The 27,649-nt window shown below is 35.9% G+C and overlaps 1 protein-coding gene across 2 annotated transcripts in view; it reads left to right on the top strand.

The window, feature by feature from the left end:
* The window catches only part of KLHL2 (kelch like family member 2), a 101,828-nt gene extending 74,665 nt beyond the window's left edge, over nucleotides 1-27,163 (top strand). For both annotated transcript variants that reach the window (XM_087437450.1, XM_087437451.1), the window contains 10 exons: nucleotides 2,547-2,656; nucleotides 6,832-6,948; nucleotides 8,443-8,592; nucleotides 13,672-13,789; nucleotides 18,331-18,528; nucleotides 18,950-19,051; nucleotides 20,140-20,268; nucleotides 20,957-21,097; nucleotides 24,728-24,871; nucleotides 26,046-27,163. In XM_087437450.1, the coding sequence (XP_087293576.1) occupies nucleotides 2,547-2,656; nucleotides 6,832-6,948; nucleotides 8,443-8,592; nucleotides 13,672-13,789; nucleotides 18,331-18,528; nucleotides 18,950-19,051; nucleotides 20,140-20,268; nucleotides 20,957-21,097; nucleotides 24,728-24,871; nucleotides 26,046-26,074 (1,238 nt within the window). In that variant the 3' untranslated portion in view covers nucleotides 26,075-27,163. The remainder of the gene's footprint in view (nucleotides 1-2,546; nucleotides 2,657-6,831; nucleotides 6,949-8,442; nucleotides 8,593-13,671; nucleotides 13,790-18,330; nucleotides 18,529-18,949; nucleotides 19,052-20,139; nucleotides 20,269-20,956; nucleotides 21,098-24,727; nucleotides 24,872-26,045) is intronic.
* The last annotated feature ends 486 nt before the right edge of the window (nucleotides 27,164-27,649 follow it).

The raw sequence follows: 27,649 nt of genomic DNA, 5'->3' as shown, positions 1-27,649 counted from the left end.
TCTCTCTCATCTCCTCCCTTCCCCCAGCAAACTCCTGGCAACTACTGATCTTTTTAGTATCTCCATAGTTTTGCCTTTTCCAGAATGTCGTATAGTCGGGATTCTGCAGTATATAGCCTTTTCAGATTGGCTTCTTTCACTTAGTAGTATGCATTTAAGGTTCCTCCAGTCTTTTCATGGCTTGAGAGCTCATTTCATTTTATCACTGAGGAATATTCCATTGTATGGTTGTACCACAGTTTGTTTATCCATTCACTTATTGAAGGACATCTTGGTTGCTTCAAAGTTTTGGCAATTATAAATAAAGCTGCTATAAATATTTATGTGTAGGTTTTTATGTGGACATAGAAATTTGCGTAAATACCAAGGAGTGTGATTGCTGAGTCATATGGTAAGAGTATTTTTAGTTGTGGAAGAAACTACCCAATTGTCTCCCCACCAGCAATGAGTGAGTGTTCCTGTTGCTCTGCATCCTTTTCAGCATTTGATGTTGTCATTATTTTGGATTTTAACCATTCTGATAGGTATGTAGTGGTATCTCATTGATGTGTTAAAAATGCAGTTCCCTAATGATGTATGTTGTTGAGCATCTTTTCATATGCTTATTTGCCATGTATATGTCTTTTTGGTGAGGTGTCTGTTCAGATCCTCTGCCAATTTTTAGATTGGGTTGTTTATTTTCTTATTGTAGAACTTTTTTGGATACCAGTCCTTTATTAGAGACGTGTTTTGCAAAAATTTTCTCCCAGTCTGTGGCTTATCTTTTCATTTCTTATAAGTGTTGTTTCCAGAGCAGAACTTTTTAAGGAAGTCCAACTTACTAGTTTTTTCTTTCATGGATCATGCTTTTGGTGTTCTCTCTAAAAAATCATCACCAACCCCAAGGTCACCTAGATTTTTCTCCTATGTTATCTTTGAGGAGTTTTGTAGTTGTGTGTTTTACATTTGGGTCTGTGGTCCATTTTGAGTTAATTTCTGTGAAGGAGGTAAGGTCTGTGTCCAGATTTATTTTTTTGCATGTGGATGTCCAGTAGTTCCAACTCCATTTGTTGAAAAGACTATCCTTTCTCTATTGAGTTGTCTTTGTTCCTTTGTCAAAGATCAGTTGACTGTGTTTGTCTGGGTCTATTTTTGGGCTCTCTATTCTGTTCCATTGATCTTTTTGTCTTTTTCATTATTTTTCATTTTTATCTTCATTTTCATATTTATTTCAGTGCAGTACGTTGCTTGACCAAGACTTTGAGTTTCAAAAAATTGTGTGTCTGTGGGATTTTTCTAAATCTAATCATTTTATAATTATCCTAGAGCTGCTTGTTATTTCTAAAGTCATCTTGTGACGAACCTTTTGTAAAGTGAATAGTTACTCATAGGGCTTATGTAAATGCAGATTTTATTTTTCAAGTGTTTCTGGAAGGGAAGCCAACTAATCTTTTGTGTGGTATGTTGAAACATATTTGAAATGAATCCTTTATTTCGCCTTAGAAAAGCCTTTTAAAAAAAATTGCTATTAGAATATGATTAATTGTAAAGATCTAGAAAATAGCTAGATTTCCTGGCAAATTTTTACTTGAGAACTTAGGGATCACAATGCAGTAAGAGCTAAATTATTGAATCCTTACTTTCTACCACACGCAGTTGTAGGTGCTTTATAAACCGTTAGTTTATTTAAGCCTCACAACAATTTTATTAGGTAAAGTGTTTTTATTGTTCCCATTTTATAGATAAGGAAACCAGTTAGTTTATTTAAGCCTCACAATTTTATTAGATAAAGTCTTTTTATTGTTCCCATTTTATAGATAAGGAAACCAAGGCTTAGAGAAATTACTTAACTTCCCCAAAGTTTTACGGGCTATCACATGGCAAAGCTGGGATTTGACCCCTGAATGTCTGACTCCAAAGCCCAAACCACCGCATTTCCTTGTGAGCTCATACTTGATAAACAAGAGCTGGGTTTGCAGGAAAGGTTACTTTGTAAATGATTAGTTTTTTTTGTGTGTGTGTGTGAGGAATATCAGCCCTGAGCTAACATCCATGCTAATCCTCTCTTTTTTTTGCTGAGGAAGACCGGCTCTGAGCTAACATCTATTGCCAATCCTCCTCCTTTTTTCTCCCCAAAGCCCCAGTAGATAGTTGTATGTCATAGTTGCACATCCTTCTAGTTGCTGTATGTGGGACGCGGCCTCAGCATGGCCGGAGAAGCAGTGCATCCGTGCGCGCCCGGGATCCAAACCTGGGCCGCCAGTGGTGGAGCGCACACTTAACCGCTGAGCCACGGGGCCAGCCCTGATTAGTTTTTTTTAAGTTTTAAAGTCATTGGTTATACTAATAGGTTTTTTTCCCCCTTTAGAGGAGTATATTTGGAAGTGGAAGACCACTTCCCCAGGTGAGCTTGTTTGGGCATGTCTTGTTAGTTCTTGCCTTGAGGAAGTACAGTTAATTTTCTCATTCTTAGGTTAGATTAAGAAAAACGCCTCTTTTTTAAGCAGTTTGAAACTATGATAATGGAATGTTGATGTTAATGGATTTTCTTTTTAACCTCCAAACAGAGCAACATTTTGCAGATGTCGTACTTAGTGAAGAATTTCTCAATCTCGGCATTGAACAAGTGTGCAGCTTAATATCAAGTGACAAGCTTACCATTTCCTCAGAAGAGAAGGTAAGTGTACTTTTCTTTTCCCAGTGTACAGTGATGTAGTATTTTTCCTTTCTTTATTTCACGTTGTTTTGTAGCTTTGTGATCCCATATGCGTAGTGATAGCCGGTAATCTTTGATCTTCAAGTTAAGACTAGTTGACTTGTTGATTGTCTATGTAAATTAATGTTTTTTCACTCCTTAGGAGGTTCCCTAAGTTGTTAGATGAGTTGTGTACTTGACCCCCCAGCAAGAGCTTACAACATTAAACTGTCTGAAGCAAGTGTCCTTTGGGGCTGGATTTCTTCCCACAGCCAGATGCCTATAAGAATTGTGATCTAAATGCAATATTTCTCAGACCAAAGTGATTTCACCATCATGTCAGTTGGAAGAAGTTTCCCAGGGGGCAAAGTTTAGCTGGTTCCAGACTGAACATCCTTGATTGTCCTCTTCCTTTAGATTCGTCCCCTGCTGCTTACCCCCCACCCCTGCCGGTGCTTCCTTCCTCCCTCCCAGAGCGCTGTGCCGCTGCTGCAGCTGCGTGTAGCCTCTGTCTCTCCACGTTTTGGCGTGCCCTTCTCACCCACCTACACCTTTCGTGTAGTTGGAGGGAGAAGCTTTGCGTAGTGGGTTTCTTCCTTTGGGTGGGTTTTGTAGCCCGTAGGAGTCAGGGCTCAGAAGCTTGTGAACACGCTGCATTTGGAGGAAGTGAAACTTGAGTTTTTCCTTTGTGTGCTTTGCATTTAAAATTGTGTAAACTTGCATTCTATTCCCAAGGGTATTCATTCTGTTTGAGAGTAGAAAGACATATTTACTCTAATATTTACCATATGAAAAAATATGTGAAAGTAGTTGTGAGATGTATAATCTTAGCACTTCAGAAATATAGAGAAGAGAGAGGCATTACTATTCACGTTTAATAGACATGTATTGAGTGCTTGCCAGGAATCAGATACCGCCATGGAGTCCTAGATATAAGAAGATTAACGAAATCGAATTCTTTACTGGAAACTAGAGGGAGAACCAGTGGGGTAAATAAATGATTACAGAATGCTTTAGAGGGTACTGTAGGAGCATTCAGTCTTTCCTGGGATGGCAGTGGGAGTTCAGCTTAGCTCGGATGTATGACCCAAGTTTTTAAAAATGAGTATAAAGTTTGCCAGGGAAATAGGGTTGAGTGAGAATGGGAAGGGCGCTCCAGGTAGAGGGAACAGAGTAAGCAAATGTAAAGAGCAGTGAACGAATAATTGCATTCAGTTGGTTCAGTATGATTAGAGTTTAGAATATGTTTGGCCGAGTGGTAGGAGAAAAGATGGGAAGATGACATAATAAAATGTCTTCTCAGCCATATTAAAGACAATTGACTTTATCCTGGTGGTGAAGAGCCTTTAAAGGATTTTAAATGGTAGAAGAATGCCATGATAATACCTGCATTTTAGAAATGTTGTTAAGGCTGTTCTGGTTTTCTACTGCTACATAACAAGCCACCTGAAAATGTAGTGACATAAAATAATAACCATTTTATTATGTTCACAGTTTTGTGGGTAGAATTCATGTAGGGTGTATAGGGCCAGCTTGTCTCTGCCGTACAATGTCTGGGGCTTCAGCTAGGGTAGCTTCAGTGGCTGGAGATAGCTGGCATGGTTCTACTGGAGCCATATATCTGGGGCTTCAGTCCTTCTGCATGTGGCATCTTGTGTGTCTGGAATATCCAAGATGGCTCCTTCATACACTTGTCTGGCTCCTGGGATGGGGGTTGGTGGTATCTCTCTCTCCCTCTCCCCCGCCCCTCTTCCACCCCTCCTCTTCTCTTCCCCTCTGGGGCTAGCTTCGGTTTCTCATAGTATGGTGATCTCAAGTAGTCAGACTTCTTACATGATATCTGGCTTCCCTCAAATGAGCATTTCAAGAGGCCAGAGTGGAAGCTGAAAGGCTTCTTATGACCCAGCTCAGAAGTCACACAGCACTACAGCCACCACATTCTCTTGGTTACACAGGGCCAGCTTAGATTCCCTGTGGCAGGTTACTTCATGAGGTATGGATATTGGGAGATGTGGTTTATTAGGGGACCATCTTTGGAGACCAGCTGTCACAGTGGTGGTGTGCAGAATGGACCAAAAGTGGAGTGAGGGTCAGATAGGAGGATGGTGAAGTCACCCAGTGAGCAATAGGAGCTGATATAAGATGGTAGAAACGGGGGAAGAGAAGGTAGAGCCGAGAAACAGTAGATAGAATTGACAGGATCTTCTTTATCCTTAGCACCTGGTACCTAGAGGTAGTTGGTAAATACTTGTTGATGGCTTGAATTAAAGAGACATGTTAATTATAATGTAGATTATTTTGTAGTTTCTTGCTCTATTCCTGCATCAAAATAACCTGATTTTTGCTTCCAATAATCCATTTACATATCATCAAACATTTTCTACAAACCCTTTAAAGATTATTGGGTTATATATTCATTAGTCTCGAAGGATATTATGTGGTCAGATACAGTCTTCATATTAGCTTATTGGCTTTCTCATAGGTATGTATATGTTGTCAGTTGTAATGCCCTTATTATTTAGTTTTTTTAAAAAAATTCAAAATATTACATTTTAATATATTCTATTATTGTAAAAAAAGGGAGTTAATTTATTCTGCAGACCCTCGATTTAGAAATGTATGGTCCAACATTTGTTTGTAAACTGAAAGAAAAGGCCAAGAATGAGTTATTCATAAGGGTACATGATTTGCATTCCAGAATATTACTTTGCTTTATTATTTTCGGTGTTTTATTCCAAAGGGACTTGAGATTTAAATCTAGGTAAGTAGAACCAAATTTGATTTGGAAAGGTTATCAACAGTGAATTAGATTATATATCATCAGATTATCACAGCTACCACTCAAGTTCAAAAAGATTAGATAATGTACTTGGTGAAATGCTTAGTAAATACCAAATGAAAAGTACTTACTAATTACATAAAAGTACTTATGAAATTAAAAGTAGAAACTACCAGGGGCTGGCCCAGTGGCATAGTGGTTAAGTTTGTGCTCTCTGCTTCGGCAACCCGGAGTTAGCAGGTTCAGATCCCGGGTGTGGACTTATGCACTGCTTATCAAGCCATGCTGTAGCAGGCGTCCCACATATAAAGTAGAGGAAGATGGGCATGGATGTTAGCCCAGGGCCAATCTTGCTCAGCAAAAAGAGGAGGATTAGCACAGATGTTAGCTTAGGGCTAATCTTCTTCACCAAAAAAAAAGAAAGTAGAACTACCATGTGATCCAGCAATCCCACTTCTGGGTATATATCCAAAGAAATGGAAATGAAAACTGTAGAGATATCTGTCTCCCATGTTCATTGCAGCATTATTCACAACAGCCAAGATTTGGAAAGAACCTAGTGCCTGTCAACGGATGAATGGATAAAGAAGATGTGGTATATATTTATGTACATATATATATATTATGTACATATATATATACACACAATGGAATGTTATTGAACCATGAGAAAGAAGGAAATACTGCCTTTTGTGACAACATAGATGGACCTTGAGAGCATTATGCTAAGTGAAATAAATCAGACAAAGAAAGATAAATACTGTATAATATCACTTATGTGGAATCTAAATAAGCCGAACTCAAAGAGGAGAGTGGTGGTTACAAGGGATTAGGGAGTGGGGGAAGTAGGAGTATGTTGGTCAAAGTGTACAAACTTCCAGTTATAAGATGAATACCTTCTGGGGATTTAATGTACAACATGGTGATTATAGTTAACAATACTGTATTGTATACTTGAAAGTTGCTAAGAGAGTATATCCTAAATGTTTTCACCACAAAAAAGAAATGGTAATTATGTGACGTGATGGAGGTGTTAACTAAAGATACGATGGTAATCATTTTGCGGTATGTAAATATATCGGATCAACTCATTGTACACCTTAAACTTACACAATGTTATCTGTAAATTGTATCTCAAGCTGGAAAAAAATGAAGTACTTACCGAATACCAGATGGAAAAAAAAAAGAAAGAAAGAAATGGAGTGAATGGCTTTTTAAGAACGTCACAAGTTAGGATTTTGAAAAAATTTGAGCCATGGATTAAACTTGGGTGTCTTAGCAAGAGTTGTGTATAAAACATAGTCTCATCATATTTTATTTAGATGCTTTAGTACATAACTTATTACTTATTTTTCTTTTCACCATATTTTTTTGTAAGGTATTTGAAGCAGTAATAGCTTGGGTGAACCATGACAAGGATGTAAGGCAAGAATTTATGGCTCGGCTGATGGAACATGTACGGTTACCATTGCTTCCTCGAGAATATTTAGTTCAGGTAAAAGCATATGCAAAACACACGAATGCATGTAGCACTGTGTCACTGGGCTTATGATATGTAGATCCCTGTTACAAAGTAATGAGAGCTATGGAATACAGATCCATGGGGCGCAGGACAGAGGACAGTCAAGGCACCTGCAGTCCTTGGCAGCTGCTCCCTCTTAGGCTACTCCCCATTCTTAGAAATTTGCTTCCCCCTATTTCTGATTTGGGTAAGCAAGTACTAGAACTTATCAAAGCGGTATTTGTGGTCATTTCAGTATGTGTAAATAAATGAACCTGTGAGGGCCGGCCTGGTGGCGCAAACGGTTAAGTGCGCACGCTCTGCTGCGGCGGCCCAGGGTTCGCTGGTTCAGATCCCGGGCACGCACCGACGTACTGCCTGTGGAGCCATGCTGTGGCAGCGTCCCATATAAAGTAGAGGAAGATGGGCACGGATGTTAGCTCAGGGCCAGTCTTCCTCAGAAAAAAGAGGAGGATTGGCATCAGATGTTAGCTCAGGGCTCATCTTCCTCACAAAAAATAAAAATAAAAAATAAATGCACCTGTGGCTCTATGTCACTCCTCTGCATCTTCTCTGCTTTCCTTTTCATAGCCTCTTGGGATTGCCCTACAGAAATGGAATTTCGACGTCCTATCTAAATACTGTGTAATTCTATTTCAGAATTTCACAGTGGCATGCATTTGGTTTCTGTCTTTATTTCCAAGCTATGGGAAACTGAGTTACTTAAAATAAATAGGAATTAATGGATCTTCAATAGTGTCTGAATAATTTTAAATTTACTTTTTTATTATTAGCATCCTATTAGGAACATTTCAACATTTTTGTAATTGAAACCATCTAAGGAAACATTTCTTTATTAAGAGATTAGATCTGAACATTTTAGGATTTTTCAAAGCCTCATTATTTGTTATCATCTGTATAATCATTGGTATTCTGCTCTTAAGAAAATGAACAGAAAAAACCTTTTCTGCGTTTGAGGTCAGGGATAGCAAGGACAAGAATTATTTGTGGTGTAGGCACACTGTTACAAAGTATTTTGAATCCCTTTTCTAGATATTTTATTTGCTGCCTTGTGTTTGAAAAATGTGTCTTTAATTTATTAGTATTGCCTACCCCACGTGAAGGACTCATTATCTAAATTTTTTTTCTTGCTTTACTTACCGTTTGGCTTGATGTTTAAAGATAAGAGATGGGTGAATACAATACTACCTAAAGATTATTCTATCGCTGACGTTGAAGTATATAATTTTCATTGCAGTTCTTCTCGTTACTACTTATATATATTTTTCTCTGCAGACCAGATACTTGAGCATTTTTGCTTCATTTATTTTTCTCTTAGTGATATCTACAAACTTTCCTCTGTTAACTTGCAGACTGAACTGGAGAGGCTAGTTATTGCTTTTTTCCTCCTCTTTACTTCTGTTTCTTTGTCAGTTTTATCATGAAATAACTGTCCCCTCATGAGGTGTGTCTGGTTTCGTCTTACAGAGGGTTGAAGAGGAGGCACTGGTCAAGAACAGCAGTGCGTGCAAAGATTACCTCATTGAAGCTATGAAGTATCATTTGCTGCCAACAGAGCAGCGTATATTAATGAAGAGTGTCCGGACCCGACTGAGGACACCCATGAACCTTCCCAAAGTAGGATCTGTTGTTCATACTTGTTATTACCTCATCTGAAAGCCCGTTAGTGAGGCTATTAACAGTTTTACTCATCTGAATTTCCATGCTTTATTGTTTTGGTTTCCCTGCAACAGAAAATGTGCCTAGGAATTCATTGTGGTGTATGTAATTCAACTTCTCGATTGATTTTGTCTGTGGAGAGTGGGGATTGTTTAATCCTTATAAACTGCATGACGTCCCTCTTCTGGAACAGAAGGCAACTGGTTTTTGTCCCTTCTGAGTTTTATTAGCTCTGGTTATTTTAAAAAGGAAAATCAGGCTAGGAAAGATTTCTCTGTGTGCTACATGTTTAGATAATAACTGAAAACGGAGTAGTTTCGCAGAATTACATGTTAGAGCTAAGGATGATAACTGGCTTGTTCAGTTCATTTCCTGCCTCTTCCCTTTTGAACACTATTTGATGGTTCACCCACACATCATATGTAGCCATTTCAGTGTAGATTTCCCATATGTCTTCCCAGATCTCCAATGTTCATATTTTCCGGTGTGAAAGTTCATATTCTATCTTTATCTTTTTAGTTGAAGCCATTCATGTTTTACTGATTTAATTTTCCTTACAGAGTAACCCCTCATTTCTGTCTCTCTGTTTGCAATTCCTTCTGCTCTGTTTGCATCTTTATGGTATTAGACGACCAACACCTTAAGCACCATTTTGTGTATGGTCTGATAAGAATGATCCAAAATAAAATGCTTTTATTTGCATATTTATTTTTAGCTCTTGTGTGTGTTTGGGGCAGTGATGGATTAAGAAATAAGAATCTGTTATCCATTGTTTTCTTATATCATCTTTAGTTATTACTCTATCCTTTCCATTAAATTATGTGTTTTCAATTCTTTCACTTTAATGCTTTTATTTAGTGTTTTTTCAAGTTTTATTTTTGGAGTCTACATTTTTAATTGCTTCAAATCTGTATTGGTATTGTTTTTCTGTTTTGCCCAGTGTTAACAACAGTTCTCAATTTAGAACCAACTGTGGATTTTGCCAGTGTGCGACTTACTCCTTTTTTTCTAGATCATTAGTAAATAATTTAGAATGGACCTCAGCACTCTCCCTGGTGACACTTCATTAGAAATACTCACTCACTGACATTGTCCATTTGTAGAAAATTTCAGACCATATGATTATGCTTATTACCTAAGCCAAAAATAAGTAATTTGGCGTATAACATCTGATGAGATTCGGGATCAGATAGATTCAAATTTGGCATGATTTTTTTAAACATCTTTCTGCGTGTAACTAATCATTTTGTTGGCTTCTAGAAGTTCAAATGCTTTTCTCAACATAGTCTAAATTTTTACTGAGAATTATTATCACTTAAAAGGTATTTACAAGGCATTCACTTCTTATCCTGTTTTGAAAATTGGTATTTGCCTTTTTTAAATTTTCTGATCTCTCCTCAGTTCTCCAAGATTTTTCAAAAATAATTGTAAGTGGCTCAGTAAGTACATTAGCTAGTTCCCTTAACACCTTAGTATGCATGCCATCTGGGTCTGCTGATTTTATAAATGTTTACATTTTCCAAATACCCTTTTACCTGCTTTTATAAGTAGCCATCTTTATAAGTCTTCATTACTTCATATTTGTCCATATTATTTGGTGTCAGTTTTTGTTCTTACAGAAAAATAGATTTATAAAAAGTGTTCATAGTCTTAGCTCATTTAAACTACTATTTCTTTTATGCTAGTCTTTTCAGCTTCCTTCTGAATAGTTTTATCTTTAACACTTTTTAAACAGTTCACATTTGTAAAAGATCTCTTCTTAATTTATGTATTCCCTCTTCTGGCATCTTTAGCTTTGCTGTCTTGAGCTATGCTGCAGAGACCTTTAGAGTGAAAACTAATTCTTTTCTAATTTCTGGAATAAACCTGTCACTTTTGAAAACCTTGTGAAAAGTTCTTAGTAAAATCCTATCAAGTATTTTATTTTCTCTTTTGTAGTGTTGTGATCATCTGTTCAGTTGATATTGTTTCTGGGCTTCTCTGGTTGTGACTTTGGAGTGGCCCTTCTAACTGTATTGTACTTGGGATTTCTTAATTCTTTAGCCTTTGTTTTGTGGTGTGTATGCTGATCTATGAAGGTTCTGTTGATTCTGCTCTATCAGGGTGGCTAGGGAGGAGAGGCAGCAGACATGGCAGATAGCAGTGAGCTACACTGTTGCTTTGACTTTGCCTTTGCATGGTCCCTTCTCAAAGTTTATTTATCTACACATATTTTTGAAAAGGCTCTTGTGTCAGGTGCTCTTTCAACGGCACTGTTTTCTCATTTTAGAGTGGTTATAGTCAAGATTAATTCTAAGTGTGTAGGCAAGAATAAGGCAAAGATAAATTTCTCATGCTCACATATTTCATAGTAATGATGTGTTTTATGAAAACAATGATATGTGACATCAGACAAAATGTGTTAGTAGTGCTGAGGAAAGTATTATAATGTTTTGATAACATTTCTACCACGACAGTTTCTTAGTACTTTTTTATTAGGCTCTGATTCTGTGGACTCATACAAATTTGCATGCATTATTCTTTTTATATCTCAAACATTAGTTTTGCATCTTCAGTAAACAGCACTGGGATTGTGGAAGCCACTTTGATTTGGACATCATAACGAAAAACTATATATTTTGCTGCTGTACTTTATTGTTAGCCTCTTTTTCTCTTTGGAATCTGCAGTTTTACAAATGCTATCATGTTATTTCTGTGTATATATTTTTCTATATTTTACCCAAGATATTTGTTGAGATTTCCAATTGGAAAATTATAAAACTCGATTTCTCAGGAGACAGCTTTTTAATAAATATTTAAAAGGTGAAAAAAAAGAAAGAACGAAGTTTAGTTGACCTACGCTTCAGGATGGTCACTTGAATTAGTTTAACTCCTATCCTTTGCCTTAAGTATGTCACATTTAACTTTTCCATTCAAAAGATCTTCCCAGTTTTCTATTCTTTTCCATTAGCATAATTAGTATGATGTTTCTCAAATGAGGTCAGGTGTCTTTTACAAATAACTGGGGTGTCAGAGTCGTGAGCACCTCTTTTGGTGACAGTAGCACCGTCTCTTGATCTCTTACAAATATCCCTGCTCTCTTGTCTTCCCATTATACATTCTTCCTTGTCTCCATTATCTCTGATTCCTGGAGTCCCAGATCTTCACCCTGTTTTTCTTCTCTTGGGTGAGGAAAGGACAGATATTACTGCCATTTCTCTGTACTCAGTAGAATGTTTTCCCTTCCATCCTCGTTTTCATGTGCAAAAGTGAACAGTTACATGGAAATCATGAGATTCAAAGTTTGAGAATAATGAAATCTAATAAACCAGTATTGTTTCTCGAGGAGTTTTTGAAAAGTGCTCCCTTCAGAGATTTTTTTTAAATTAATCTTCATCAGAGATGTTAACCAAGCCTCTTTCAGCTGTTGTCTAACTGCTAGGCAGAGTTTAGAAGTTTAAATACAGATCAATCTTTTATAAATCCCTAGATACAGGGTTGATATTACTGTCTATTCCACCTCTATAAATTTACAACCTTGCCCCCATCCCCTTTGTTTTCTTTGGTGATGGGAGGGGAGGGTATTGGATATTTTCTTTCTTAATTCTTCCTTTTATTTATTTGCATTTAATACTAGAAGAGTAGCAGATCTGAAAAAGTAATCGTATAATTGGTCTATGTTCAGTCTTCTTTTTAAGACCTTTAAATTTACTTCTACTTCCAGTTAATAAATTACTAAAATAAGCTTCTTTTTGGAAACTTGGGATTTACTCTGATTCAAGAGTCGTGTTTTCTATGTACCCATCTTTCTAAGGTTCTAAGTACAGGTAGGTCATTGCTCAGTCAAGGTTGCAAACCTCCCCTTTTTGTATATGTGAGTCATTCCATCTTCTGTTTGTTTTGATTTTTTGTTTCTTTTGAACATCTGTTTTTCCTGTCATCATCTCATCTTTCCCCCAAGGTCTTTGTCATTCTTTACCGTTTTCCATACACGACGTCATTAACTTTTATGTTTTTCTGATTTGACGGCTGTGTTTTCAGTGTTGCCAGAGAGTGCCCGTTTGGACTCAGTCAAAGATAAACACATTGACCGATAAATTCCATCTGTCTCTAAAGGTTCCACCCCCTCCAGGAAGCTTTCACTAAATTATGACATTATATTTTCTGATCAGCAGTAGCAATTAACGTCTATACTAATCACATAGCTTTTTGGTCATATATAATTGCATACTGTTCTTGAATTACTTCATGGGTCTTGTCTCCTTAGTGAGATCTATAAGTTCTTGAAGGGTATAGACCATGTCTTATATTTCTTATGTGTAACACCTAGCACAGTTCTGGCCAAATACAGATGATACGTAGTAAATAGTTGTTGGATTGAGTCAAATTGAAGAAATTTATAGACCTCATTTATTCTCAGCACTAGACTATTGTGCATTTATTTCTTATGATTCCTAGTATCTCCATTATCTGTCCTATTAGGTTGTTTTATTTATGGAGCATCAAGGGAGCTCTCTTTACTTGAGATCCAGGAATCTGTGCTCTCTTGTGAACTCCAATTCATTTGCTCCTCCTTTTTAATAGGATGTTTTTTTCTTCTTCCATCTTTCCTTTAATACCTTATTGTCCTTTTCACCTCACCTCCCCACTAACATAAATTTCACTTCTATCTGCTCTCCTAGATTGTGGAGATCCAATCCCTGGTCATTATAGAGCCAGGATCCAGTTTATAGCAAGCCCTATGACATACTGCAGCCTTGCCAGTGCTGACTGCCTGCTGTTTTTTGGCTTAAATACTGCTTTTGCTTGAAGGATCAGAAACTTATTTTAGTTTCTGAAATCCTTATTTTGGACTAAATGTGCTAGATGATAGAATTGTAGTTCTAACATGTGCCCCCTTTGTTGATGTTTGTTAAATGTTGATTAGCTGGTTGTTTCCCCAGCTCACCCTCCCATCTTCATTCTAACACTCTCCACATCAGTGTCTTTGTAAGACATTTTAAATTCCTGACTGTGCAATAGTTGTTCGTTCAAGTGCTTACATTTCTGCCCTTCCAGTTGATGGTGGTGGTTGGGGGCCAAGCACCAAAGGCTATCCGAAGCGTGGAATGCTACGACTTTAAAGAAGAGCGTTGGCACCAAGTAGCAGAGTTGCCTTCCAGGAGATGCAGGGCAGGTAAGCATGATGCTCTATGGTCAGTTCCCCACTGCTGGGTCATTGGGAGCTTCTCTCTCAGGTCTTATTTTATTAATTAGAAGAATCTTTAGCGGAAAAGCTTTGATTAAAATAGCTGTGTGGTTAAATGATGATTCATGAATCTCGTACAACTCACAAGACATTGATGGGAGTAGCTGCTCTGCCTTCATCTTGACGTAGCTTTTGGATCCTCTAGTAGCAGGTGGAGGAGCTAGCGATTTGCTGGATATTTTCTTAGTTACCTTTGCTGAAGTGTTGAGAAAGAATATTTAAGTTGGGATCCTGACTCCTAGGAGATTTCCTGACTTAGCTATAAGCTACAGTTGCCTTCTGCTAGGCATCCGTTTTACAAACATTTGTTGAAATAGACCTTATTTGGTTAAAACTGCACTGGGAGAAGGCAGTTGCAAACTCTAAGGATTCATCCTGGGACTCACACGTGGATCCATAATTCATAGCTCCCGTAGCAAAATGAGTTCTAAGTGCAATGGAACATTTCTATCATGGTAGCACTTTAACAGTACATCTTGGAGAGTGTTACATATCAGCATAGAGTTACTTCATTTTTTAAGAGCTGTCTAATATTTTTTGCGGGGGAGTCTGGATGTAGTATAATTTTTACTAGTTTTTAATTGAATGTTAAAATTGTTTTTAATATTATGTTATAAACAATGCTATAGTGAATTCCGTATACATACATCATTGTATACATATGCTAATATATTTTAGTTGGATAAAACTCTAGAACTGGGATTACTGATTCAAAGGGTATCTTAAGGGGATACACCAATTACTGCTTTCACTACCAGTAAAATATGAAGGTACCAGTTTCCCTATATTCCTGATAACACCTTGTAATTGACTGTTTTGAGTTTTGCCAATCTGGTCAGTGAAAAATGCTGTCTCATCTCACTTTGTATGTCTTTTATTATGAAGAAAGTTAAACATCTTTCTGAATTGTCAGTTCATGATTTTTGCCATTTTTTATTATAGTGTTTTATTGATTTGACAGATGTATTTATATGTTAAGGAAAGTAGCCTTTTTGTCTGTCATAATGTGGTATGAATATTTATTTGTATTAATCTTGTATCTTTTGATTTTACTTGTGTTATTTTTGCCTTGTAAAAGTTTTACCTTTTTATGCAGTCCTGTATATCAGTTTTGTCTTTGGACTTAAGAATTTGTTTCCTAGGTAGAAAAGCCTTACTCCAAAATTATTTGCGTGTGTGTACACACATACCTATGTTTTTTAAAAACGTTCTATGTTGAAATAATTTAACACTTACAGAAGAGTTGCAAAGATACAACAATGAGTTCTGGTATATTCTTCCCCTAATATTAATATCTTACATAACTGTGATATAATTATCAAAACTAAGAAATTAGCATTGGTACATTACCATTAACTAAATTACAGACTTCATTCATATGTTACCAATTTTTCCATTAATGTCCTTATTCTGTTTCAGGATCTCACATTGCATTTCATTGTCATATTTTCTTAGTCTCTTCTGATCTGTGACAGTTCCCTTAGTCTTTCCTTGTCTTTCATGCCCTTGATTCTTTTGAAGAGTACTTGGTCACGTGTTTTGAAGAATCTCTCTCAATTTTGGGTTTGATGTTTTCTCACGATTAGATTGAGGCTATTATGATTATTTCTGGTGATGTTAACCTTGATCACTTGGTTAAGGTGGTGTCTGCTAGGTTTCACCCCTGGAACAAAATTGTATTTTTTTTTTTTTAATTTTATTTATTTATTTATTTTTCCCCCAAAGCCCCAGTAGATAGATAGTTGTGTGTCATAGTTGCACATCCTTCTAGTTGCTGTATGTGGGACACGGCCTCAGCGTGGCCGGAGAAGCAGTGCGTCGGTGCGCGCCCGGGATCCGAACCCGGGCTGCCTGCATCAGAGCGCACGCACTTAACCGCTAAGCCACGGGGCCAGCCCACAAAATTGTATTTTAAAAATATGAACTTTTCTAGTACCTTTACAGTTTTAGTTTTTATACTAATATCAAAAACATTTGGACTTTCTTTTGATATGAGAAGTAAAGTGTGGATTTTGTATTTTTAATGACTAGCCATTTGGCCTAACACCTTTTATCGACTAATCTACCTGTCTCTGCTCATTTGAAATGCGGCCTTTATCATGTACTAAATTTCTACGTTTAGTTGGTTTTATTCTAAATTTTCTGTTCTATTCTATTGATTTGTCTTGCCTCATGCATCAAAACAGAACAGTTTTAATTACCGTGCTTTATAATATGTTTTAATACGCGATGGGACTAGTTAAAGGACTAGGGATAGAACCCATGTCTTCTTTTATGTCCTCTAGTAGATTTTTAACATTTTCTTCACATGGTTCTGTATGTTTCTTGGCAAGTTTATTCTTAGGTATTTTATCTTTACTGTTACTGTTGGGAATGGAATCTTCCATGATATTTATAACTGGTTTCTTAATTCATATCTGATTCCTGGTAGTTTCCTTTTCATTACACCAGAAGTCATTGGATTGGGTCCATTCCAGAGTGTAGTGTTCATGAGTAAATTTTCCTTCATTGTGCTCTCATCCCCCTATCTCCTTCAGATTAGAGCTGATGCCCTTTAACTGTGTAATCTTGGCCAATCTACTCAGACTTCTGGGTGCTTTGGTTCCCTGTAACTTTGGGGAAGTTATCAGTTCTTTTAGTTCAACCCTCTCTGCCCAGAGTGTTTGGGAGAAATCTCACCTCGTAGATTGATAGTTGATCACAGACTGATTCATTTATTTTTTTCTTCCTTGTCTCCTGAAATACCCTAATACTTGGTAAGCATACTATACTGTGACTATGAGATGATAGATTTTTGTTGTGTTTGTAGAAAAAAGAAAACGAACATTGCAATGGCCCAAATTCCCACGCTGAACATTCCCTAGTGTTACTTATGATTTTGGATACAGGACATTTTCATGCTGAAATATGTGCCTGCTTTGTCACTGCTCACTGGCCCCCAGGCCCTCCCAAGAAATCTACCACATTCGCTTCTATCGGGGATGCTCAGGAAATCTAGTGGTTACCCTTAATCATTTGCTGGTTCTCTGCCTATTTAAATTCTTCATTCTTACAGCTCTCCTCAGACACTCTGGATTTACCAGCTCGTAGCTTAAGTATTTGTTTCCTGATTGAATCAGGGACTGAAAAATCATTCCTTTCCTTGACGGGGAGCTGCCAACACAGGCAGCTTCATTTGAACTGTAGAGTCTTGATGCCATATGAAGGACTACACATCCATATATATTTTGGGGGCTGAGGGGATACAGCATCAGAGAGTGAGATGGGGGTAGTGGTGCACGCCTCACCTGATAACATCGTATGAATGCTGAGCTAGTCAAACACTTGAGCTGGTGATTCCTGTTCTCCCTGCTGGGATTCTGAAAATCGTGCGGCACAGTGTGTGCCCTCAAGCTGGGGCAATGACATAAACACTATAGGATTTAAGAACAACAAAAAGTTGAACAATTGAAAGCAATGATATTGCAGACTATGTAAGATTTATTAACCTTAAAATAGGTGTTATTTGCTATAGGGGTTCAGGAGCTAGAGGTAATCGTTTCAGGCTAAAGCGGTTCAGTGAAGGCATCAGAGAAAGTGTGGAACTTTCATTGGGGCTTGAAACTTGAGGAAAGCAGAGTGGATGGTGAGAGGAGCTTCTCATATCAGAACAACAGCATGAAAAAGCTCAGAAAAGTAGAAAGGTAGTTGAAACCTAGAGTCTAGCAATCTTGTTTCTCTGTCCAGGGATCCCCTAACATCTCCTTAGCTCAGGGGTCAGCAAACTTTTTCTTAAAGGATAAGAGAGTCAGTATTTTAGCCTTTGTGGGTTATATGGTCTCTGTCACAACTACTCAAGTGCCACTCTAGTGCGAAAGCAACCATGGACACTACATAAATGAATGGGTGGGCATATGTTCCAATAAAACTTTATTTATGGATGCTGAAATTTGAATTTCATATAATTTTTTTATGTCATGAAATATTCTTGATCTTTTATTTGTTTTTTAACCATTTAAAAATGTAAAAACCATTCTTAGCTCATGGATTCTACAAAAATAGCCACTGCAATTTACCTACCCCTTAGTGGTTTAGCCCACTAACATGATCAACTAAGAGCACATTATACAAATTAAGTATAAACCTATAGATTAGAAAATCCAAAATTGAAAGCCATGGGAGATATATATAGGTTCAACTAGTTAGAAAGTATTGGCTTATTATTTAAGTCTGTAAATAAGTATTTGAAAAAGCCAAGAGTCAAAATAGTACGTCACCCTGTGCCACTGTGTTTTTTAACCTTAGAAAGGAGGACAATGTAGTCTTTGTATATTCTTGTTAATAAATAGTGTTGCCTACGACCTATTTAGTCAGGATTCTCCTAAGAGTAACCTATATTCTGACAACAGCTGTAGACTTATGGAAAGCAGTCTTTAGATAGTGGTGGTGGTTCAGTCATATATTCATCAGCTGCTGAATTGTTTTTGCAGGAATGGTCTACATGGCTGGGCTCGTTTTTGCTGTTGGTGGCTTTAATGGCTCCTTAAGAGTCCGCACTGTAGATTCCTATGACCCTGTGAAGGATCAGTGGACCAGCGTTGCTAACATGCGAGACCGGAGAAGCACTTTGGGGGCTGCTGTTTTAAATGGATTGTTATATGCTGTAGGAGGCTTCGATGGGAGTACAGGTAATTTTCTTTTCATTGTTTTTACACAGCTGTTAGAATTAATATATTAATCACATTTATGGAACAAATTTTGGCAAAATTAGGAGATACTTGAGTGTTTTAACAAGTATTATAAAGATAAGTTAAAAAATTCCATCCAGATGTAAGTGCTAAGTATATTTCTTTCTCATGCATCAGTATCAATCATCTTACCAAGTTTAAAAAGCTAATAAATGTCAGTGGCTTGGGTATGAGCCCTCTTGAAAAGAAGCTATTTCTGTTTATCAGGTAATTGATATGTTTACATTCCATCATTTTCGCCTTTTAATGTTAGCCCAATTTAACATACCTGAAGTGTTTTTCCCTAATAATGTATATAAAAGGACAATTACCTTAAATTTTTTCTAGAGGAGGAAATGAAGAGCATTGTACTTTATTATAGGTTTATCATCTGTGGAAGCATATAACATAAAGTCTAACGAGTGGTTTCACGTGGCTCCAATGAACACGAGGAGGAGCAGTGTTGGCGTCGGTGTTGTTGGAGGTGGGTGCTCACAGTTCTTTCAGGTGAACATTTCCAGGTACATACGGCTTCTTGATTGTTAGGAGTGCGTCTTCCGATAATCTAAACACCGGTTTTCTAAATAGGCCGGCAGATGACATTTAAAAAGGGAAAGTAGTAGTTACTATAAAATTTTAGTTATCCTCTTTTAAAAATTAGCTTTCTATATAAACTGACCTATATAGAGGTCAGAAGGAGGCCCCTTCTCCCATTCTGCCACTCTCCCTCTCTCCCTCATTCTCTCCCTCCCCTTTCTCTCTCTCTCTCTCTCTCTCTAACCTATATAGAGCTGTTATCTGATCTTATTACAGTTGTTTGGGGAACAAATCATATGGCATATATGCAAGATTTTATATCTGGAGAAAGGCTCTTTAACATTTAAGGAATGGGTTGCTACAGTTACTTATTTTTATCCTACTTTGTCCCCCAACAGAGCTTAAGAAAAGCTATAAGTTGGTATGATTTTTTTTTTTATTTGTTTGGGCAGATTTGTGGGTTCCCACCCCTCCCCCACTGTGGGTATAATTCTCTGCACTTTTTTTTTAAAAGCTTTATTGAGAGATAATTCACACACCATACATGTCACCCATTTAAAGTGTACAATTCAATGTGCATCTATCACCATAATTCATTTTAGAACATTTTTATTACCCCAAGAACCAGCCTCGCTCCCCTTCAGCTGTCAACCCCATCCTCCCCAGCCCTCAGCAACCACTACTCTACTTTCTCTCTATATATAAATTGCCCACTTCTGAACACTTCATATTAATGAATCATACAGTATGTGGTCTTTTGTGATTGGCTTCTTTGACTATAATGAGTGTATTTTCTGTTCTATCAGTCAGATTATTGATGAAAATGTTAACTTAATATCATTATATATACCCTGCAGATCTTCGTACTGTGATTTGGTAACTCCACTTATCACCATTAGGCAAGATCTTAATAGTTCATAAAAATCAGTAACACTTGAAAGGGAAACTCTGCTACCATGGAGGAAAATATAGTATTTTCTGACTTGAGAAAATAGCGTTTTATGAATTTGGCTTTCTTTGTGATTCCGTGTATAGGTTTGCTCTATGCCGTAGGGGGTTATGATGGAGCTTCACGTCAGTGTCTCAGCACGGTGGAGTGCTATAATGCTACAGCAAACGAGTGGACCTATATAGCGGAAATGAGCACCAGACGGAGTGGAGCAGGTAAATAGGAACCTGTTTAGCAATTGAAGCACGAAAATGATGGAAAAGAATTAAACAACTGAAATGACTCATTGGCATCTCCTTATATTATCAGAAAATGTATTATATACTGATTTTAATGACACTTAAATATCTCTTGAATTATACATGTAGTGCTAGTTAGCTGCACTTAAATTTCACTTTGAAAATTTAATTTCTAAGTGTTATATTAAACTTTTTCTCTGTTTCATTTAATTATTTATAGTATTTGGCATTCCTTTTAGTTTTTTGTTTTTAGTGCTAATTGGGGAACTTGCTTAATAATGAAGTCTCTTCATATCCATTTCTTACAAATTTTGTGCTTTAATCCTGGTATGCTTTTATCATGAAAGTTGTTTTCAAAAAGATTGTGTTAAAGGACTCCCCTCTCTGTATTTCAACTACATATTACTTTTTTTATATTTGAAATGCCTCTTTTTTTAATGGAATATATTTGAAATGTAACACGTGCCTCTTTTTTTAGAATAATAGTTCTTACTGAGATTCTTGTCTGTCAGTTCTGTTCATTTCCATTTCTTAGGTGTATGCTTTAATATCGACTTAATTTTTTAAACTATTATTCATTACAAGTCATTTGAATAAAACCTAATATGTTATAAATTTCTTGTCACTTTTACTCTACTATAGTTAGGTTTTCTGTGTTTTCTAGGTGTTGGTGTGTTAAACAACTTATTGTATGCTGTAGGGGGTCATGATGGCCCTTTAGTACGAAAAAGTGTTGAAGTGTATGATCCCACCAGCAATGCATGGAGACAGGTTGCAGATATGAACATGTGCAGAAGAAATGCAGGTATCTGTCTAGTTTACGATTATGAAATTTATATTGAATTGTACTTAAAGTTTTACTAGTATCACTGTGTATTTCCACTGTTCTTTTACTGATCTGGGTTACCTAATAGACTAGCTCTTTAAAGGCAGAAATTTATGTAATAATCCTATATAGTGAATGTCTGGCATAGTGTGTGGAATATAGCAGGGTGTTACAACTTGTTATTGTTATTAACTTCAGTTAACTTATAATTTCTACTAGTGGCTACCTTTTGGTAATGAGTGTGGAGACTAAATTAGAGGAAGAGCCCTCTTTATTTGATGCTTGAATTCATTCATTCTTACCACAAACGTTTTTGAGTGCCTACCATGTATCACCTATTGGAGATCCCAGTTCTCAGGGAATTTAGTCTAGTTGAGTAAATATTTATACCAGATTAAAAAGCTAGTTGTTTATCTGAATCTGAAAGGGAAGCCTGAATAAGCTAATCCTAATTTATTACAGTTCAGGATTTCTAGAAAATGGAAAAGCTAAAGCAATAACAATAACAAATAATTTTAAGAAAGCAGAGGTCCTAAAGATTAGGTAACTAACTGCTTGAAAAGAAGATCCATGGAAGGGAAATACAAATGAAAGATAGATTCAGGATAGCTAGACAGTCTTTCAGGAAATGCTAGTCTTCTTTAAAATGCCATTATCTTCATGCCATTTCCCATAGTCCACAATACATTCCTGATGATTCTGTACACCATGGGAGATGTTACAAGATGACCCCCCCCCACACACACAATGCTCTTCTTAATTTCTCTTTAATTAAAATGTGATTACTAAGGGAGACTAAGTATATGGGACTACAAGGACTGTCAGCAACAGCAGAATTTATAATTCTACTCGACTTTGCACCTCATACAATCAGTTGTATTTGGTGAGGTCCTAAAAAGCTCTCAGCTGTGGATAGTCCAGCGCCATGGTAAGACCCACAGATCTGGGCCCCAAGTAGAATAAGTGCTTGACCCCAGGACATGGTAAGTTAGAAAAGCCACAGTAATATGTGCTTGTGCTTGCCTGGATTAGGAAATTTATTTGCAATTTGAACTTCCATTATTATTTTCCTAAAAATTGAAATAATCTTTTTTCTGGACCTATGTTTTATTATTTTCAAATCAAAATTAGCTCATTACTTCTAGCCAGAAGAATAAGGAGATAATTTGCATATTCAGAGCTATTGTTCTGCTTTTTGGAAAATTTTGTGGGAAAGCGTAGGATTTAGGAAAGAGACTTTTCCTAAGTCTCTGTTGACACGTTATTTCAGACTTTGATTAGGACAACAGTTAATTGAGCTTTCTTCATTGGTAATCATCAGGAAGAGAAGGAAATATGAAAGCTTAGTCTGTAGTTTGTTTTTCCTTCTCAACAAGTTATGTATATTTATTTTCCATGTAAACAGTGGAATTTGAATAATTTCCTTCTATAATTTACAAGATAATCCTACTGAACACACTACTTTTCAATTATTTATATAAGCTTATAAGAGAGTATTTTAAAATGTCACCCTCCTTCCATATTTCTGATAATCTGAAACTTCTGATAAGATCTATCCAACCCCTTCCTTTTTATGGTCCTAGGACCTCATCCAACCACCTAAATTGGGAAGAAAGGGTTAAGCTGGCAAAGAGAGGAGGATATGTGTTCAATTTTAAATGAAGAGAGTTGACAATGTCCACACAAAGTTGAAATAGCAAGCAACTTAAAAGTCAGATTTCAAAATTTTTCATAAGTATGATAAGTTATATCAAGAGTGGAGGAAAAATGGAGTAAATTTGAATTAGATTATAAACAGTCTTATAATACTTAGCACATCTGTAATAGGTTCTCAATATGTATCTGATTTGTGATGAATTAAACTGAATGGACTAGAATCAGCAAACACTGCGGGAAAATTGGTCCTTTTGGCAGAGTAATTTGGCTCCCACCTGCCTAAAAGGAATTTGTTGTTGTGCATCAGTGGATTAATAGAGTTGAAGTCTTTTGAATGTATATCTAATATGTATCAAATGGATGTGGGGACTGGCCTCCTTCTCTGCAGTGGCATGCCCTCTAGTCTGGGAGCCTCTAGTATCCCTAACTGAGAAAGCTCTTTAGGAAAACATAACCCTCTTACTTATCCCTTCCATGATAGCAGAGCCATTTTGGGCATGGTGTGGGGGTGGTATGCATTCTGTTTCCACACAGTCATTTGTCATCTATCAGTGGAGTAGAATTGAGATCTGCATACTTATACAAGCAGCAGCTTTAGGAAGCTTGTGTGGCAGCGCTATTTGGCTCTTACTTTTCAAGTATTTGAACTACTGTAAAATGGTATGAGTTTGCTGCCTGTGAAGAGACTAGGATAGTAACACAATTGAATTTAAGTAGAGAAGATCCACTCCATTTGCACAGAAGATACTCTTGCTAGTGTACTTTTAAATGCTGTATAGAAATTTGGGCTCATTATTTTGTTAAAAATCTGCAAGCATCTGTTAATCATGTTAGCAAAACTATCTACAACATTACAGAAATCAGTGTGTGGGCAGTATTCTTCTAGATTCTTTGATGCTCTCTAGTACCAATTTATAATAGCCCTGAACCTTGTTTAAGGATGTTAAATATGCTTTAAAAAATTAAGTTGAATAAAGAGCCTTTAAAAGGTGTTTACCTTTTAACTCAGCAATTTTCTTTCTAAAAATTTATATTAAGAAAATAGTTGCAAAAGTATGTAAAAAAGTATGCAAGGGGATCCTTGTTCATTGCAACATCGTTGATAAGAGCAAAAGAACTGAAAATAAGGAAATATCCATCAGTAAAAGACAAATAAATTATTATATTATCATATGCAGACATTAAAAATGATGCAGATCTATATTTATTAACTTGGGGAAATGTCCAAGGTATATTATTTGGTGGGAGTGGATGAGTAATAATGTAACATGTATAGTATGAGCTTCTTTGGGATTGAAAAAAGAAATGTCTGAGTATATATGCATAGAAAAAAGTCAGCAAGAGTAGAGATCAAGATTTTAATAGTCATTATTCTAAGTGGTTTGGGTTAGAGGTGATCTTTATTTCTTTATTTTTTTCTAGATGTTTTGAATTTTTGCAAGGAAAATGAGTTCTAAAAATGAAATAAATAATATTGTTCTCCCCTTTTAAAGGAGATAAAAGAATTAACTATTCAGTGTAATAATTAAAATTCAGAATCATTTTTACCTTCTACTAATATATATTTTTTTCCTTAGGATTCCCTAGGAAGCTGACTTGGGGAGAGTTACTAAACTTCTTTGACCTTTAATTTTCTTTTTTCTTCCTTTTTTTTTTTTTTTTAAATAAAATGAGGATTAAAATAGTTTCTAATCTATAAGAAAGGTTATTATGAAGATTAAATGAAATAATGCATCTATTAAGCAACTACTGCATAAGTGATGTGAGTAGGAGCTTAGAAGTGGTATTAGACTCACATATAAAAGGAATTATTTCTATGTTCACCATCTTCTCTTTTCGCTCCCTTTCAAGGAAATAAACATCTCTGGATCACCTCTGCAAACATGTATAGGGATGTTCATATTCATCTAAATTTTTTAAATAATTGTTTTCTTTCTGTGATTTTTTTTTAAGGAGTTTGTGCAGTTAATGGTCTGTTATATGTAGTTGGAGGGGATGATGGTTCCTGTAATTTGGCATCGGTAGAATATTATAACCCAACAACTGATAAATGGACAGTTGTGTCATCTTGTATGAGCACAGGGAGAAGTTATGCAGGTAATGTGTAATTTTCTTACAGTCTTCTATTATAATACAAAACTTACATCATTATGATTTTTATATTAAGAATATTTTTCTGTTATAAGAAGAAAATCTTTTCTCAAAGTATGTTTTATTTCTTATTCTTAAAATAATTAATTTTGAATGTGTACATTCTGAAATAAAGCACTAGTATTCTTTTATCATTCTACAATCATTTGTATTCAAAATCCCAGATCTTTCCAGTGCAGAGTTGTATAATAAAATTTAATATGGCTCCTATGCAGTGGAGTGAAGTTCAGTTATGTGTCAAGTCCTTAATTACTCAGATATCCAAGAACTATGACCCCCCTACAACATCTGCCCTGGCAGGGTTCCATGTGATAGTATTATAGTGAGGCTGTGGAGTAATTTTTCTTATTTAAGCATACCACTGCTTGAATTATAAAATATCATTTTTTGTCCATTCTCTTAGAGAAATAGTAATACTCTTTAATAAGTATAATGATGAGTCTTTAAAACTGTGTGTTGTATATTAATTATTCTGATGATAGATCTTTATATTGCTTTAAATATTAGAATGTTAATGAAACATTCTAATATTGATCCAATAGTGGAGAAAAAAGTTTATACTAATTAACCATCACTGTTGTTTATGTATCATCCAAAACAACTAATAAAAGAACTATATACAGTAGAATCCCAGAAGAATGTGACTCAAAATTAGGTGAATTTTTTTAATAGTTTCATTGAGATATAACTGACAATAAATAGCATATATTTAAAGTGTACAATTGTATTAATTTTGACTTATGTATATAGTCATGAAACCATCACCACAATCAAGATAATGAATATATCTGTCACTCCCAAAAGTTTCTTTGTGTCCTTTTGAGTATTAAGTGGATTTTGGTATTTCCTGAGTAACGGTATTTTGCCTTAATTATAACTACAAAGAGCAAAAGACTAGTTCTGGATTATATAGTGTGATGTAGTTTTCTTTCATAACTAAACAGAGATTTCACGGTCATTTAGATTAAAATGATAGTAGTACTAAAGTTTAAGAAAGAGATTTTGAAACATCATGATTTGTTCAGTCCCTGTTGCTTGAGTAATAAAGAATTCAGTATTTCCTCAGAGATACAGAATGCTGCCTGTGACTTCTGTTTGATTTCTTCATTTGTCTGCTCAGGGGTCACGGTTATTGATAAACCATTATGAGCCCGAAGGACACTTTCAGCGTATTTACACATGAGAAACAGGCTTCCACAAGTATTTCTGAAGTGACTCAGAATCTAGCACTTCTCCACTTGTAGCTGCACTTTAAGTCTCAGCAGAAGATACGATCATCTGCCTTTTTGGCCTCAGATACTGAAGATTATTTTTTGGTAGAAGCACTGTGTAGGCTTTTTCTGCAATGAGCAGCAGCTGACTGAATTTTAATAAGCAACCTGGACTGCAGTACTTATTCTGTAGTCTTTAGACAACAGTTGTTTTCATAAAGACTAGTTCTTATCAACCTTGAATGACTATGGATTATTTTGTGAAGGAGGATAAAGTAATATGTGTTCTTGTAAAATTTAGTTTTATCTTTATTCCTTTTCCTGAAAATCTGTATACACAGGAACTGAAAATCTTTGAACAGGTATTAAAATCTATTTAAGTATACAAACTAGTTGAGGGATAAAACTGTTTGCTTTTATAAAATATCTTTGATTACATGAGTATAATAAATTGTGTGCATATAAATGTGTGTCTATATGCTTTCCTTTAAAGATGTTTGAAAAGATGTTTAAACTTGATTATACTATTTATAATTGGCACAGTACTTTGAATTATGCCAGTACACATTGTAAAACAGAGTTGTATTTTTTGATATTTAACAATGCTTAACACTTAAAATGCCACTTCTGAGGAATGAACATGGTGTAACACACTTGAATACGTGTGATGCCAAACTTTTTTAAATAAAATATAAATTATGCTTATTTATTATTTTCTTTGGTTTAATCTTGGTCATGTTTTGGTGTGTATTTTTAATTTTTTCTTAAAGTAACACTTTGGCATGAATATTAATGCGGGTTTTGATGAATTATAATGAATGTATGGAATTCAACTGAATTTGCATGGTCTTAAGAATTTTTTCTGTGTGTATAAATTTAGCTGCTATTAACAGAAGACAGAACTTTCTGTGAGTAGCGATGTGTGTTGATCAGATACAATTTTTCCGAGATCTTCAATTAATCTTACTTTAAAAATGACCAAAACATGTCTGTCTTGAATTATCTTTGAATAAAAGTTTGTATATTATTTGTTTCCCCTTGTCCTTGATTTTTTATCTATTTAATTTGATATTAAGTTGCCTATGCAATTTTTCTGTTCTTTTGTAAAATTTCCATTTTCTGACTTCACAAATTATTTTTAAATTGTTGCCAAAGTAACCTCTAAGGCAAGTCTGTTAAATCAATAATTGAAGTCACTGAAAATTGTTCTCCAAGAAGTTAGCTCAGCCATCAAGGAGGTCTCCTAAGGATTGGTGAAATTTAACGTTTTTCTATTCCTCTGTCCCTAATATAGGCAAGGCACAAGATCAAGATAAAACAGATAGCATTGGACCAAAAAGAAAGTCAAAGAAGAAGTATCTGCTCTAAAGCAACTGAGAAATAAATTATGATTTTGATACCAAATAAAACAAATTGAGGAAATGGAAATGGGCGGATGGGGTGACAGCTGAGGTGCTAGACACGCAAGAGGGAAGCGCAGGAGGTGACGGGTTATGGTGGCTGTTCCTCAGGA

This window comes from Ceratotherium simum, chromosome 12 (genome assembly GCF_057802395.1).
Source record: "Ceratotherium simum simum isolate JZ-2026a chromosome 12, ASM5780239v1, whole genome shotgun sequence".
Lineage (NCBI taxonomy): Eukaryota > Metazoa > Chordata > Mammalia > Perissodactyla > Rhinocerotidae > Ceratotherium > Ceratotherium simum.
This window is presented reverse-complemented; position numbering and strand designations above follow the sequence as displayed.